General features: G+C 43.0%; 1 protein-coding gene across 2 annotated transcripts in view; it reads right to left on the reverse strand.

Moving 5' to 3' along the window:
* Nucleotides 1-183: 183 nt before the first annotated feature.
* The window catches only part of LOC129814188 (transcription factor RFX3-like), a 34659-nt gene continuing 20359 nt past the window's right edge, over nt 184-14483 (reverse strand). For both annotated transcript variants that reach the window (XM_055867125.1, XM_055867114.1), the window contains exons 7-17: nt 14071-14190; nt 13833-13957; nt 11945-12060; nt 11453-11568; nt 9393-9547; nt 9187-9284; nt 8877-9026; nt 8441-8649; nt 8050-8203; nt 7770-7812; nt 184-6817 (exon numbers count right to left, since the gene is read on the reverse strand). In XM_055867125.1, coding sequence (XP_055723100.1) covers nt 6525-6817; nt 7770-7812; nt 8050-8203; nt 8441-8649; nt 8877-9026; nt 9187-9284; nt 9393-9547; nt 11453-11568; nt 11945-12060; nt 13833-13957; nt 14071-14190 — 1579 coding nt within the window. In that variant the 3' untranslated portion in view covers nt 184-6524. The remainder of the gene's footprint in view (nt 6818-7769; nt 7813-8049; nt 8204-8440; nt 8650-8876; nt 9027-9186; nt 9285-9392; nt 9548-11452; nt 11569-11944; nt 12061-13832; nt 13958-14070; nt 14191-14483) is intronic.

The following is a 14483-nucleotide window of genomic DNA, read 5'->3' on the forward strand; positions in this document are numbered from 1 at the left end:
TGGCTGTCCTATTGCCTCTCACCAGAAAATGTGCTGTTAATTTCCCGACAATTCTACATGTTGAATCGCCACCGTTCGCCATACAGCAGGTGATCACTAACACGCCCACTGCTTTTATCCGTTCATCTTCTCGGTGTGTCCACTCTCTATGACAACTTAATTGAGATACAACAGCCATGACAATTATTTTCAACAAGAAAAAGTTTATTAATTTAAAAGACAAGCCACAAATTTTAAGAAAACAACACTAAGCTAGCCTGAGCTCAAGTCTGAAATATTCAGAAAACCAAACTACGTGTCTTTAATAGTTCCTATATTTTCATCATTACGACAAACTAAATGTTAATATATGCCTTTATAAATATAAAAGTTTCCCAGTTTTCCTCATCTTTTATGTAAAATACACAATACAAATCACCCTACACTTATTGGTTAGCTCTTGCCAATTTAAGAAGATATAATATACTAGCTGAGAGGTAACTTGAAACAACACACAAAAAGAAAGTCACTTGAGATATACAGTATGTATATACAGGTAACTGCCAAAATAAAGGAAACATTAACATAGTGTCTTAATAGGGCGTTGGGCCACCACGAGCCAGAACAGCTTCAATGCACCTTGGCATACAGTGCCTTCAGAAAGTATTCACACCCCTTGGCTTTCTCTACAATTTGTTGTTACAAAGTGGGATTAGAATGGATTTGTCATGTTTTGTTAACAATCTACACAAAATACTCGGTCAAAGCGTAAGAAAAAAATCTAACATTTGTAAAAATAAAAATAAAATGTTTACAAAATAAAACAAATATATCTTGATTAGATAAGTTTTCAACCCCCTGAGTCAACACAGAATAACCTTCGGCAGCGATTACAGATGAGTCTTTCTAGGTAAGTCTCTAAGAGCTTTGCACACCTGGATTGTGCAACATATGTCCATTATGCTTTTAAAAAATTCTTCAAGCTCTGTCAAATTGGTTGTTGATCATTGCTAGTCAACCATTTTCAGATCTTGCCATTGATGTAAGTCAACACTAACTCAGCCATTCAGGAACATTCACTGTCTTCTTGGTAAGCAACTCCAGTGAAGATGTGGCCTGTGTTTAGGTTTATTGTCTTACTGAAATGTGAATTTATCTCCCAGTGTCTGGGGGAAAGCAGACTGAACCAGGTTTTCCTCTAATCAAATCATATCAAGCTTTATTTATACACAGCACATTTCAGACATGGAATGCAACACAATGTGCTTTACAGGAAAACATTTTTTTAAATAAAAGCTGAAATATTTACTACACAACAAACATATGATAGGATTTTGCCTGTGCTTAGCGCCATTCCGTTCCTTTTTATCCTGAAAAACTCCCCAGTCCTTAACGATTACAAGCATACCCATAACATGATGCAGCCACCCCTATGCTTGAAAATTAGATGAGTTGTACTCAGTAATGTGTTGTATTGGATTTGCCCCAAACATAACACGTTGTATTCAAGACAAAAAGCGAATTGCTTTGCCACATTTTTTGCAGCATTATTTTTTAATCTGTACAGGCTTCCTTCTTTTCACTGTCAATTAGGTTAGTATTGTGGAGTAACTACAATGTTGTTGATCCATCCTCAATTTCCTAACTGTTTTAAAGTCACCATTGGCCTGATGGTGAGTTAATTACTTCACCATGCATAAAAGGTGTCCATCTTTGTGAGGAATTGGAAAACCTCCCTAGTATTTGTGGCTGAATCCTTTGTTGGAAATTCCCTGCTCAACTGGGGGACCTTGCAGATAATTGTATGTGTGGGGTACAGAGATGAGGTAGTCATTCAAAAATCATGTTAAACACTATTATTGCACACAGAGTCCATGCAACTTGTGAGACTTGTTAAGCACATTACTACTCCTGAACTTATTTAGGCTTGCCATAAATACTTGACACAAGACATTTGCTTTTCATTTTAAATTAATTTGTAAAAATTTCTAACATTATGGGGGTATTGTGTGTAGGCCAGTGTCAAGAAAATCTCAATTTAATCAATTTTAAACTCTGTCTGTAACACAAAAACATTTGAAAAAAAATCAGGGGTGTGAATACTTTCTGAAAACACTGTAGAAGTGTCTGGAACTCTATGGGAGTGATGCAACACTATTCTTTCACGAGAAATTCCATCATTAGGTGTTTTGTTGACGGTGGAAAGCGCTGTCTCAGGCACCGCTCCAGAATCTCCCACAAGTGTTCATTTGAGTTGAGATCTGGTGACAGACGGCCATGGTATATGGTTTACATTGTTTCATGCTCATCAAAACCATTCAGGTGACCTCTCGTGCCCTGTGGATAGGGGCACAGCCATGCTAGCCAAAACAAGGGCCTGCCCAGCATTTTTATACATGATACCATGTATAAAAATGGTGGGATGTTCATTGCTTAATTTTAATTAATTCAAGAACCACACCTTTGTAGAACCACCTACTTTTTAACATACTTTGTATCCCTCATTTACTGAAGTGTTAACATTATTGTGGCAGCTACCTGTATATGAATACAATACATTATCCAAAACGAGGAAAAAGAGAAATCAATGTTTTTTTGGCTGAAATAAAACTCATCCAAAAATAACAAAACAAATATTTAAGGAGACAGTAAATAAATATCCTTTCTTCCCATTTTGTCTATATTTACATCTTGGTTACATCTGGGGAGTTTTCAACTAAAAGGTTTCCCCATAAATCCACTGCCAAATGCGTGTGCTTGCATTAGAGCGTGCTACAGCGGGCCACAACTCACTAGACTGTCAAATGGCACTTAAAATAGATCAGGAAAATATTACAAATCATACTGAATAAAGCAAACATACAGCAAATCAGTGAATATCATACAACAAAAGGAAATTATCGTGACAACAATGAAAGTGATAGTACAGTGTTGCTATTGGCAAATATCCCAGTCCAGTTATACTTCAATCTTTGTTAGTTTAGTGATACAGTAAATCTATACAATAGTAGTTCTCTCCTAATGCGCAGTCCAACAGCAAATATCTGGAGCAAGCTCCATCCATTGTAAACTGTCCTGTGTGGTCATAGGTCAGTAACAGTTGACCAGTAGTCATAGTTTGGATGAGATCAGGATCAAGGGTAGAAGTGTACGATCCCTCAGGCCCATATCCTCCTCTCACTGTGAGCAGCCATTTTCACCTCACTACCATAGAACGCCTGTCTAAAGAGCCTGTATCTGGAACCATGGAGTCAGACCAGAGACGTAGGCCCCCCTGCCTGGGCAAAATCAAAGGCACTGGGTCTCTTGTGGATCAGTGAAGCTGCCGTATTCTCACCCCTCCCAACTGACATAGTTTGAGAGGAGTTGATATGTTTTGCAGAATGTCAAGATTTTTTCCTTTTCAGTTTTTTGTTGTAGTAGCTGGATTTAACCTTTTACGTTGGAAATGGGCTCAATTATCAAGGAACCAAAAAGGAAAGGCCCTAATATTTTCAATCTTAAACAAATATAAATGTACGACTTTTTGTAAATGGTCAACTATGAATAAAACACAATTGATGTTAAAACAAGCAGGTTTGATGAGGTTACAGAGTGAATACAGCATTTACTGTCTGGCACATATAAAAAAAAATAACTAATTAGATAAACCAACAGATTCTATCAGCACAAAAAAAGGCATGCAAGACCAAAAAAAGCACTTTCAAGAATCTAAAGCACATCTGTAAGCCGTTTGCACTCCAGGCACAAATGAATACACATTTAATCTTAACATCTTCAGTATTTTTATGACAAAAAGGTCAAAGTTCAAGAGCCATATCTAACGGCATGTTGGGTGACAGTACAGTCATTAAGAAAGATCTTGTAATTTCTGTGAGGTCAGAGTTTGGCATGTAAACAAATGCCCAAAGGCCTTCAATTACCTGTAAGCAAGGTCAAAGACCTTCAGTTTAAAGTGAATGCACTTTATCTTCCGTGAAAACGAATGAAAGGCAATATAATTCTACTTGTCCTTTCTCATATACCTGTAAAGAAAATGTAGTTCATCAAATAAATCCACTTCCACTGAAAACATAATTCCAGTCCTTTTGCAGGTACATTTTGTTTCTCAGTAGTAAAATTCTTCAGAAGTTATAATTCCATTTTCAAGACTGGTTTAAGCATGGATACATGTGCATAACTTAAGAATAATTTCTCAAATAGTAAAACAAAAGCACTATGAATACTAACAAATGAAGTCGAGGCAAAGCATTGGTGCAGACAGTTCTCCAGATGAGAGTTAAAAAACAGAAAGGTAACTTCAGTAGTATCAACAACAAGATTCTTCCAGTTCAACACATTTTTCCTGTGTGTTCTCCATTTCCTAAAAGCTATCAATAACAGTTCAAGTACAAAATGTGTATCCAGTGTCATCAGAGAAGCTGGTCCCCATGCCCCCACCCATTTCACAGTCAATCAACCAATCACAGAAGAGCTACAAAAGAAACAATCACAGATGACAATCAGATCAACCACATGAAAACAAAACAAACAAAATGAATACATTGTATCATCCTTATATAGATATATATATATATCTTTAAATATCAGAAAATATCTACTTTTGGTCCACTATACAAATATGCACTTTAGAACGGATAGAATAAGGGGTGATAACGTTGTGGACTAAGAAGTGAAGGGGCTGAAATGAGTGTGTATTTTAGCTGTGTGTGGTGTAAGAGGCATGTATAATGTTAGTGTGCAGTGTTGAAGGACTAATACGGTTATGAGTATATCAGAACAAGTTTGGTGACTGTGCTGTACGTGTCAAAGGGCTGGCAACGCTGGTGTGAGGTAGGGTGACTAGTGGGTGTGCTCAAACACATGTTCAGACTCATTCATACACACAATCAACATCTCAATCAAGTCCTCCCATCTGCACATGCACACACACTTCACCCAATAGCAGAGGCCAAAGCAGGAGCAGGCCTTGAGTGTGGAAAGAGTGAGAGCAGGTACGAACAAACAAACAAAACATTTCATAGAACCAGCACAGAGAACTCAACAAGCACCTCTGAACCTGCATCTCTCCAGCCCTGCAGTAACACTGATGAGCCAGCCCAAATCCAGCCACAAGTCACCAGAGAGACAAAGTTGTTGCTGGGACAGTAACGCAGAGGAGCTGTGTGTGTTTCAGTGTCTCTGTGTGTGTGTGTCTCTCTGTGTGTGTGTGTGTGTCTCTGTGTGTGTCTCTGTGTATGTCTGTGTGTGTGTGTGTGTGTGTGTGTTTGTGCTATCCTTTCCCTCAACCACACAATCAGTCAGGACTACATGGACAGCTGCAGTAAGGGTTATTAAGGCACTACGATGAAGCCGAGGTACATAGAATCCCTGACATTCACTCTGCAACACGGCACTGTTGGGACAGGAAACAGAACACGCAGCACCCTCGCCGTGGTAACTGTGGCGGCCATGACGGCTCTCTTTCACTCTGCCAGTTTCCTCTGGTTGATTGGTTTTTGGTCCATTCAGAACTCAAGAAATCTACAAAAAACACACCTACTGTACTGAGAACATATCAGTAGATAATAAGTCCAACTAATGTAATTGTCACACTATCGAGCATCTAAACCCAACCAAAACAAAGCCATAAGTCAAGCGCATCCCACACTATGCACGAAGGGCGTAGAAAAGCCAGTGTTGTAGAAGTGGTGTACTACAGCTTGTCTGTCTAACCTCGTCTCTCTGTCTCTACGTCTCTACACAGTAAAACAGCATAAATAACAGAATGTCTTCCTTCATGGGCAGAACTAACTTCATGGCTAAAAGCCATTAGTGCTTATCAGGGGATCAAGGCTACAGTTATACACTATTCAATAAATCATAGGATGCCAAACACCACATTACAAGCAATAAGCAATCATAATCCACAAAATGTCCAATCTCAACAAAGCTTCGAAAGATTCATGACTTACAAAATATTATGTCATTCAACTGAATTCTGTCTGAGCATCTGGTAGTGTAAGAGAACAGCACCTGTGTGGTGTTTAGATATATACTAAACAAGCCAATCTAAGAGAGAACCAGGTGTTTTCTGTCAATCAATGCCGTTGTTCTTCTGGGGCTGGTGGCTTGGATTTGAGCTTTTAAACATCAGGAAATATGTGAATCTCTAAGTAGAAGGACACCTTCCCTTCTACACAGCTACAGTAGGGTCAGCCAGTGTCTCACGCCTGTACAACCCCCCCCCCTCCCTGACCCAGAGGACAGCCACATGACAGACAGAGACAGCCCGTCCACATGACTCTCCCCAGCAGATCCACATTCCCGTCTAGCTCTACTCATCCCTCATCCATCCACTGCTTGTGTGACGCCAGCTGTGGTCGTGATGTTTTTCACGCTCCCCTACTGGTCAGGGTGGAGGGGGGAGGAGTGTGTCTAGATGAGTGCAGAGAAAACACAGCGTACGACAGAGGGGACAGTGCAGACGTGTGTGACAGTGAGACAGATAGAGAGACAGAGAGAAGAGAGGTTGGCCGGGGGGGGGGGGGGGGGTCAACTCCCTCTCAGACGGAGGCGTAGGTGTTGCCGGTGGCACTGCAGTGGCGGATGGTGGTGGTGGCGGCGGAGGAGGTGAGGATGTGCTCAGCATGGTTCTGGGGGGGCTGGGGCAGGGAGTGCAGGATGCCCGGCTGGAGCACCCCCACCACGGGGTTACTGCCGTCCTCCAGAGCCCCCACCTGAATCACCTGGATCACCTGGTGCTCATGTTCCACCTCAGCCTTCTCCCGCTTGGCCAGCGGCTCCCCAGACTCCTCCATGTCCTCCTCCAGGTCACTGTCCATCTCACTCACCTCGTCTGGACAGAGGGACAAGGTCAGTCAGACAGATGGGCAGGAAGACCAGAGGTACAGGAAGACCAGAGGTACAGGGTTAAAATAATGATTCTCCAGGATTCTCAGTAGTCCTGCGGGACCATTGTTTTGACAGGAAAGGCTGCACACAAAAAAACAGCTTTTCTTACTAACATTTTAATGTTACATTTAACTAAATCAATGGGTAATAATTGAAGGCGCTGCTCTTTAAGTGACAGCACGTGGAGACCAAGATAAGAGGAGTTAAGGCTCCTGAAAGCTGAATGACCCACAGCCATGCTGGACGGACATATATCAAAGATCTTAAGAACTCCATGTACTGTAGACGCAGAAACCTACAGAGACTTAGCCTGTAGACGCAGAAACCTACAGAGACTTAGCCTGTAGACGCAGAAACCTACAGAGACTTAGCCTGTAGACGCAGAAACCTACAGAGACTTAGCCTGTAGACGCAGAAACCTACAGAGACTTAGCCTGTAGACGCAGAAACCTACAGAGACTTAGCCTGTAGACGCAGAAACCTACAGAGACTTAGCCTGTAGACGCAGAAACCTACAGAGACTTAGCCTGTAGACGCAGAAACCTACAGAGACTTAGCCTGTAGACGCAGAAACCTACAGAGACTTAGCCTGTAGACGCAGAAACCTACAGAGACTTAGCCTGTAGACGCAGAAACCTACAGAGACTTAGCCTGTAGACGCAGAAACCTACAGAGACTTAGCCTGTAGACGCAGAAACCTACAGAGACTTAGCCTGTAGACGCAGAAACCTACAGAGACTTAGCCTGTAGACGCAGAAACCTACAGAGACTTAGCCTGTAGACGCAGAAACCTACAGAGACTTAGCCTGTAGACGCAGAAACCTACAGAGACTTAGCCTGTAGACGCAGAAACCTACAGAGACTTAGCCTGTAGACACAGCTTGGGGTTGGCTTACCTTTGTCTATGTTAGCAGGTGACATGGCGTTGAGGTCATCGAACTGCAATACAATAAACATCACACAGAAACCATTCTGAAACTAAGCCTAAAGGTAATGGGACTGTTACAATTATGTGTGTGTGTGTGTGTGTGTATATATATATATATTACAATTATGTGTGTGTGTGTGTGTATATACGTTTATGTATATATATATATATATATATATATATATATATATATATATATATATATATATATATATATATATAACGTGTTAATTTCTTCTGGCCCTTACTTCTCCCATGACACTGATGGGTGTCTGGCCGGTTGCCTGGGCGACGCGGTGTTCCACCAGGTAGAACATGTACTCGTCGTAGAGCAGGCGGATCAGGTGGAACGAGCCGAAACTGGCCGCGCTGCGCAGGGTCAGGTCCCGAATCACCATGGAGCTGACAAAGAGATGAACAGGAGATCCTCATCAACCACTGGAAAACTTCTAATAAGCTGACATAGCTATCTAGCTCAATGAATATGATAAACAATTCAACACACTACTTAAATTGGGTAAGAGGGCAAAAACATAGAAATTGAACATTTTTGAAAACTCACAGAACCCATTCTATTTCCATGATCTCATTCAATGTCTATGATCTCATTCTATTTCTATGGACGGTACAGTAGCTGACCTGTAGAAAGACCACTTGAGCAGGAACTGTCGTGCCGCCCTGGGGAAGCTGGGCCTGTCCTCGAAGGGCTGTAGGACCTGAGTCACCACGTTGTCCAGCCAGGCAGCCCACTGCTCTAGTGAGCTCTGCTGCTGCAGGGTGGCCTTGAAGTCCTGCTCTAACCTCTGAACCACACCCTCCTCACACTGACACACCCACGACGCCTGCTCCTAAAGAGAGAAAGGAGAGAGAGAGAGATGGGACGGGTCAGTGTGGACTTGCAAATACACAGACGCACACGCATCCTTTGATGAAATAAACAGCAAATTCAAGCAGAGAGAGGACTAACAGATGAGGACAGATGTATCCCTCTAAATAAATACACAGACAATCAAACAAAACCACAGCCAGACAGCCGGACGGAGGGACGGACAGCCAGCCAGAGGGACAGACGGACCTGCACGTTGGCGAAGTCGACGCGGTTGAGGTCACTGAGCATCTGATTGATCTGTGAGGTGTTCTGCAGCACGGCGCGGGCTGCCTGGGCCAGGTGGTTCAGACTAGTGTAGCGACGCAGCGTCTGAGCAAAGGCACTAACAGCGGCAACCTGCAGCCAATCAAACAGCAGCCAATTAGAATCAGACCAAATCGAAAGGATAAAAGAGGAAAGTCAGGATCAAAGCAAATAATACAAAAATAGGCAATTTAAGTTGATTTGCCAACATGTGTGTAAGTAAGTGAGCAAGTAGGTGTGTGTGTGTGTTTACCTTGGTCTGGATCATTCTCTGTGGAATGGTGTTCATGGCATTGTTGAGCCAGCCTTCCAGGCTTTTGGCAAAGTTGCGGATGGCTTGAGTCAAGGCACCTAGAGGGACAGATACAAAGCACAGCAGTCTATTTAATGACCAAAATGTTAATTCTGATACCCAACTAAGGACGAGTGAGAAAGTGCGTGTGTGTGACAGCCACTCACTGGGGATGGGTCTGAGGACATCAGGGATGAGGATCTCCACTAGGGCCTGGTACATCAGGTGGTCACAGGAACTCATCCACTTGAGCACAGCCTCGTTCCTACAGAGCACCAGCAGTCTGCAGCAGGGCAGACGGCCCTCAATCTCACTCACACCACTGTGGAGACAGGGTTCAAAAGTTACACATACTCTCATATACTGGATCAGATTCACCTCAATCTCACTGGCCCTACTGTCCGGGGATGGGGTTGACTTTTGACCAGCCACATTACATGTCTCCAATCAAAAGACATTTGAAACATTTCCTAATCAAAAGGATATTTGAAGCATTCAAGAGGATGAAGAGTTTAGGCTAACTATAATGAAATATGTTTCTAATGGACATCTGTTCTAATGAAGTGAACGTTATTTATAATAAGGGTTACATGGAGAAAATCAGACCTCTCTGAAATGAAAATGGATGGCCCTCCCTTCAGCTCAGCAAAATACATTTGACCTAAACCCTTCCTGAACACTTGAAAAAAAGTGACCCGACCCTATACCCAAAATAATAATTAAAACAAAGTGGATAGCAGAGAACATGTCTACTGTTTACCCTCATTTCTTGGACAGACAGACTGCCTTAGATATGCAGTTTTAAAAACGGTTCTTCGTCCTGTAAGCGTTACATGGCAAACGCAGGAATTTTGGGCTACAGTTTGGGCTACACACAAATATGACCTCTCTATGTAAAGGTGAGACTCTCACAAACATGTTGGTTTTGCTCTAAGATGCGCACAAGCATCAAGATTCGTCTGACGGTCCCCCGCTACCAGTTGAAACAATGTATGGAAATACAGTATATATGAAGACAGTTTAGTGCCAAAAATAAGGGGTTAAATACATGTAAAATATATTGTTTCCTGATCTTTCTTATCTCTCAGATATAGGACAGATCCTTCAGAACAAACTTCCTTTAGATTTTTTTGGGGGGGACTATCTGTTGTTCCATGTAGTGAATCTGTTATTCAATGCATTTCTATGGGCTAACAGCAGTAACGCCAACATTTTTTATCCATCTAATAATTTTTGGGATACTTCAAGGGGTCTTAAAATTCAAAATCAAATCGCAAAATTATCCTTGGTATAATACTGCAACAACCTTAAAACAATTCCACATAGCTTAGTAGTAACAAGGTAGTCGGTACGCAAGCCAGTGAATTTTTTGGACTATGCCTAGTCAAAGATTTTCTTTGGAAGAAGCATTTGACTCTCCTCCTGAACTGCCCCCGTAGGCCTACACAGCACAGCGATTGGTTAGACAGCCCACAAAAACGTTTTTGATCAGCAAGAGCAGAGCAGGCCGGGGCTCAGGGTTGGAATATCCATTACAGTGTGTAATGCAGCCTAGTTTAATTTACACCATTCCAGCAGCTATCTTACAAATATAACTTTGCTCTATGCTTCTCCGATCATGGACTTTGTAGCCTATAGGCTATGGATCCTTTGATTGAGACCACACTAAATAGCCTATAGGCGCACTTGATATTGGGTGCCCAGCGGAGAATCAGAGAAGAGGGGTGGCATCGGGTATACACTGAGTATACCAAACATTAGAAACACCTTCCTAATATTGAGTTGCACCCCGCCCCCCTTTTGTCCTCAGAACAGACTCGTGGGGGCATGGACTCTACAAGGTGTTGAAAGCTTTCCACAGGGATGCCATGTTGACTCCAGTGCTTCCCACAGTTGTGTCAAGTTAGCTAAATGTCCTTTGGGTGGTGGACCATTCTTGATACACACAGAAAACTGATACACACTGAGAAATATTTACATTTCATCAATTACATATTACATGACCCTCCCCTGGACTACATAATAAATAAAAAAATACTAAACCTTTCCTTTGACTGAAATTTAAAAAGCATGACCCTCTCCCATTTTCCTCCAGGTAACCATTGTGTAAATCTCGATCCATCCCTAATGGACAATGATTAATGACAACAAGAGAGAGAGAGTGAGAGAGAGTGTGTGTGAGAAACAGAGAGCGAGAGAGGGAGACGGAGAGAGAGAGAAAGCTGACCTGTTTTCTGTGATGGTGGCGCCCTCCACTGAGTCAGAAGGAGAATAGCGCCAGAAAGTCTGCCACAGCTTCTCTATTAGACTGAATTGGAGGTTGACCACCACATCCAGAATGGCCTGCAAGAGACACACGACATGGTCAACATCACACAATGCTCATTCACGGTCATTCTGATTAGCATGGATGATCTGGTGTGCATCCATATACTTACTTGTACATATTCTCATTCACCCCTTTAGATTTGTGTGTATTAGGTAGTTGTTGGGAAATTGTTAGATTACTTGTTAGATATTGCACTGTCGGAACTAGAAGCACAAGTATTTTGCTATAACATCTGCTAACCATGTGTATGTGACCAATAAAATTTGATTAGTGGAGATGAAGACTTGGAAATATCATGCATGCCAAAGAAAGCTCCCATTCATTTGCACATTTAGCATAATACAAAACTTTGATGTGAAATGTTGTTAGAGGTGATGGATAATCTCTGACCTCACAGTGCTCTCTGTAGAGTGACTGGAGAGCTTTGATGTCATCTGGGCTGACGTTGTCCACGTTAGTCTCTCCCAGGTCCAGCTCCACAAAGTCTGGCAGGGCCCGCGATGTGTCTGTCAGGAGGGACACATGGAAATCAAGGCCAACAACAACTCACGTTATCAGTCCAGTAAAAAAGCAGAGAAACAAACAGGGTAGATATTTAACAAGGAAATGCTAAAGGCTGAGAAAATGGTATCAATGTGCAGGATATAACCGACAGGGAACACTTAGGAGACTGCTTACAGAACTCAGCAGAGGAACACTTAGGAGACTGCTTACAGAACTCAGCAGAGGAACACTTAGGAGACTGCTTACAGAACTCAGCAGAGGAACACTTAGGAGACTGCTTACAAAACTCAGCAGAGGAACACTTAGGAGACTGCTTACAGAACTCAGCAGAGGAACACTTAGGAGACTGCTTACAGAACTCAGCAGAGGAACACTTAGGAGACTGCTTACAGAACTCAGCAGAGGAACACTTAGGAGACTGCTTACAGAACTCAGCAGAGGAACACTTAGGAGACTGCTTACAGAACTCAGCAGAGGAACACTTAGGAGACTGCTTACAGAACTCAGCAGAGGAACACTTATCAGACTGCTTACAGAACTCAGCAGAGGAACATAGGAGACTGCTTACAGAACTCAGCAGAGGAACACTTAGGAGACTGCTTACAGAACTCAGCAGAGGAACACTTATCAGACTGCTTACAGAACTCAGCAGAGGAACATAGGAGACTGCTTACAGAACTCAGCAGAGGAACACTTATCAGACTGCTTACAGAACTCAGCAGAGGAACACTTAGGAGACTGCTTACAGAACTCAGCAGAGGAACACTTAGGAGACTGCTTACAGAACTCAGCAGAGGAACACTTATCAGACTGCTTACAGAACTCAACAGAGGAACACTTAGGAGACTGCTTACAGAACTCAGCAGAGGAACACTTAGGAGACTGCTTACAGAATTCAACAGAGGAACACTTAGGAGACTGCTTACAGAACTCAGCAGAGGAACACTTAGGAGACTGCTTACAGAACTCAGCAGAGGAACACTTAGGAGACTGCTTACATAACTCAGCAGAGGAACACTTAGGAGACTGCTTACAGAACTCAGCAGAGGAACACTTAGGAGACTGCTTACAGAACTCAGCAGAGGAACACTTAGGAGACTGCTTACAGAACTCAGCAGAGGAACACTTAGGAGACTGCTTGCAGAACTCAGCAGAGGAACACTTAGGAGACTGCTTGCAGAACTCAGCAGAGGAACACTTAGGAGACTGCTTGCAGAACTCAGCAGAGGAACACTTAGGAGACTGCTTGCAGAACTCAGCAGAGGAACACTTAGGAGACTGCTTGCAGAACTCAGCAGAGGAACACTTAGGAGACTGCTTGCAGAACTCAGCAGAGGAACACTTAGGAGACTGCTTGCAGAACTCATCAGAGGAACACTTAGGAGACTGCTTGCAGAACTCAGCAGCGGAACACTTAGGAGACTGCTTGCAGAACTCAGCAGAGGAACACTTAGGAGACTGCTTGCAGAACTCAGCAGAGGAACACTTAGGAGACTGCTTACAGAACTCAGCAGAGGAACACTTAGGAGACTGCTTGCAGAACTGAGCAGAGGAACACTTAGGAGACTGCTTGCAGAACTCAGCAGAGGAACACTTAGGAGACTGCTTACAGAACTCAGCAGAGGAACACTTAGGAGACTGCTTACAGAACTCAGCAAGGGAACACTTACTATCAAACAAATTGTGTCAAGAAATAGACCTTCTGGGAGCATCAAACGGTATCAATCTATTGAGGCTGCAAGTCAGTTAGTAAGCATACACACTGCTCACTCACCCAGGTACTGCTGGTGGTGCTGGCTTTGTGCGATGACAGTCTGCTCCGCTGCACTGGGGGTGTGCTGGCCTCCGCCTGAGAAGTTCTCCCCAGATACACCATCAACCTTCTGCATCGGCTTAAACCTACAATAACAATGCCTCAGTCAGTACTGTATGTGTGTGTGTGTGTGTGTGTGTGTGTGTGTGTGTGTGTGTGTGTGTGTATGAAAGCCTGTATGTGTGTGTGTGTGTTGTACCTCTGTTTCTGTTGGACAGGCTGCTGTCTGAGGGCCATATACTGCATGTCCTCCTGCAGTCTGTTGAGAGGAGAGTCCGGCTTCAACCGGATCCCATAGTAGTGGTACTTCGAGTTCCCTCTGCAACATACACAGTCAGGAATGATCAGCTAACTGTTCTCAGTACTGAAGAACACTATACCAATCAAACATGCTGTAATACCAAACAAGAAATCCTAATGAGGACAGAGGGGAAAAAAATAAAGGCCAAGGAAAAGGGAAATACTCAACTGCAGGAGTTAGAGGAGATACAGAGAACAGAACTGGAGGACTGGTGACGTAGAGATAGGATAGAAGAAGAGGAGAGAGAGTAGGACTGGAGACGTAGAGATGGGATAGAAGAAGAGAAGAGCAGGATTGGAGAACTGGTGACG

Source organism: Salvelinus fontinalis, chromosome 2 (genome assembly GCF_029448725.1).
Source record: "Salvelinus fontinalis isolate EN_2023a chromosome 2, ASM2944872v1, whole genome shotgun sequence".
NCBI classification, from domain to species: domain Eukaryota; kingdom Metazoa; phylum Chordata; class Actinopteri; order Salmoniformes; family Salmonidae; genus Salvelinus; species Salvelinus fontinalis.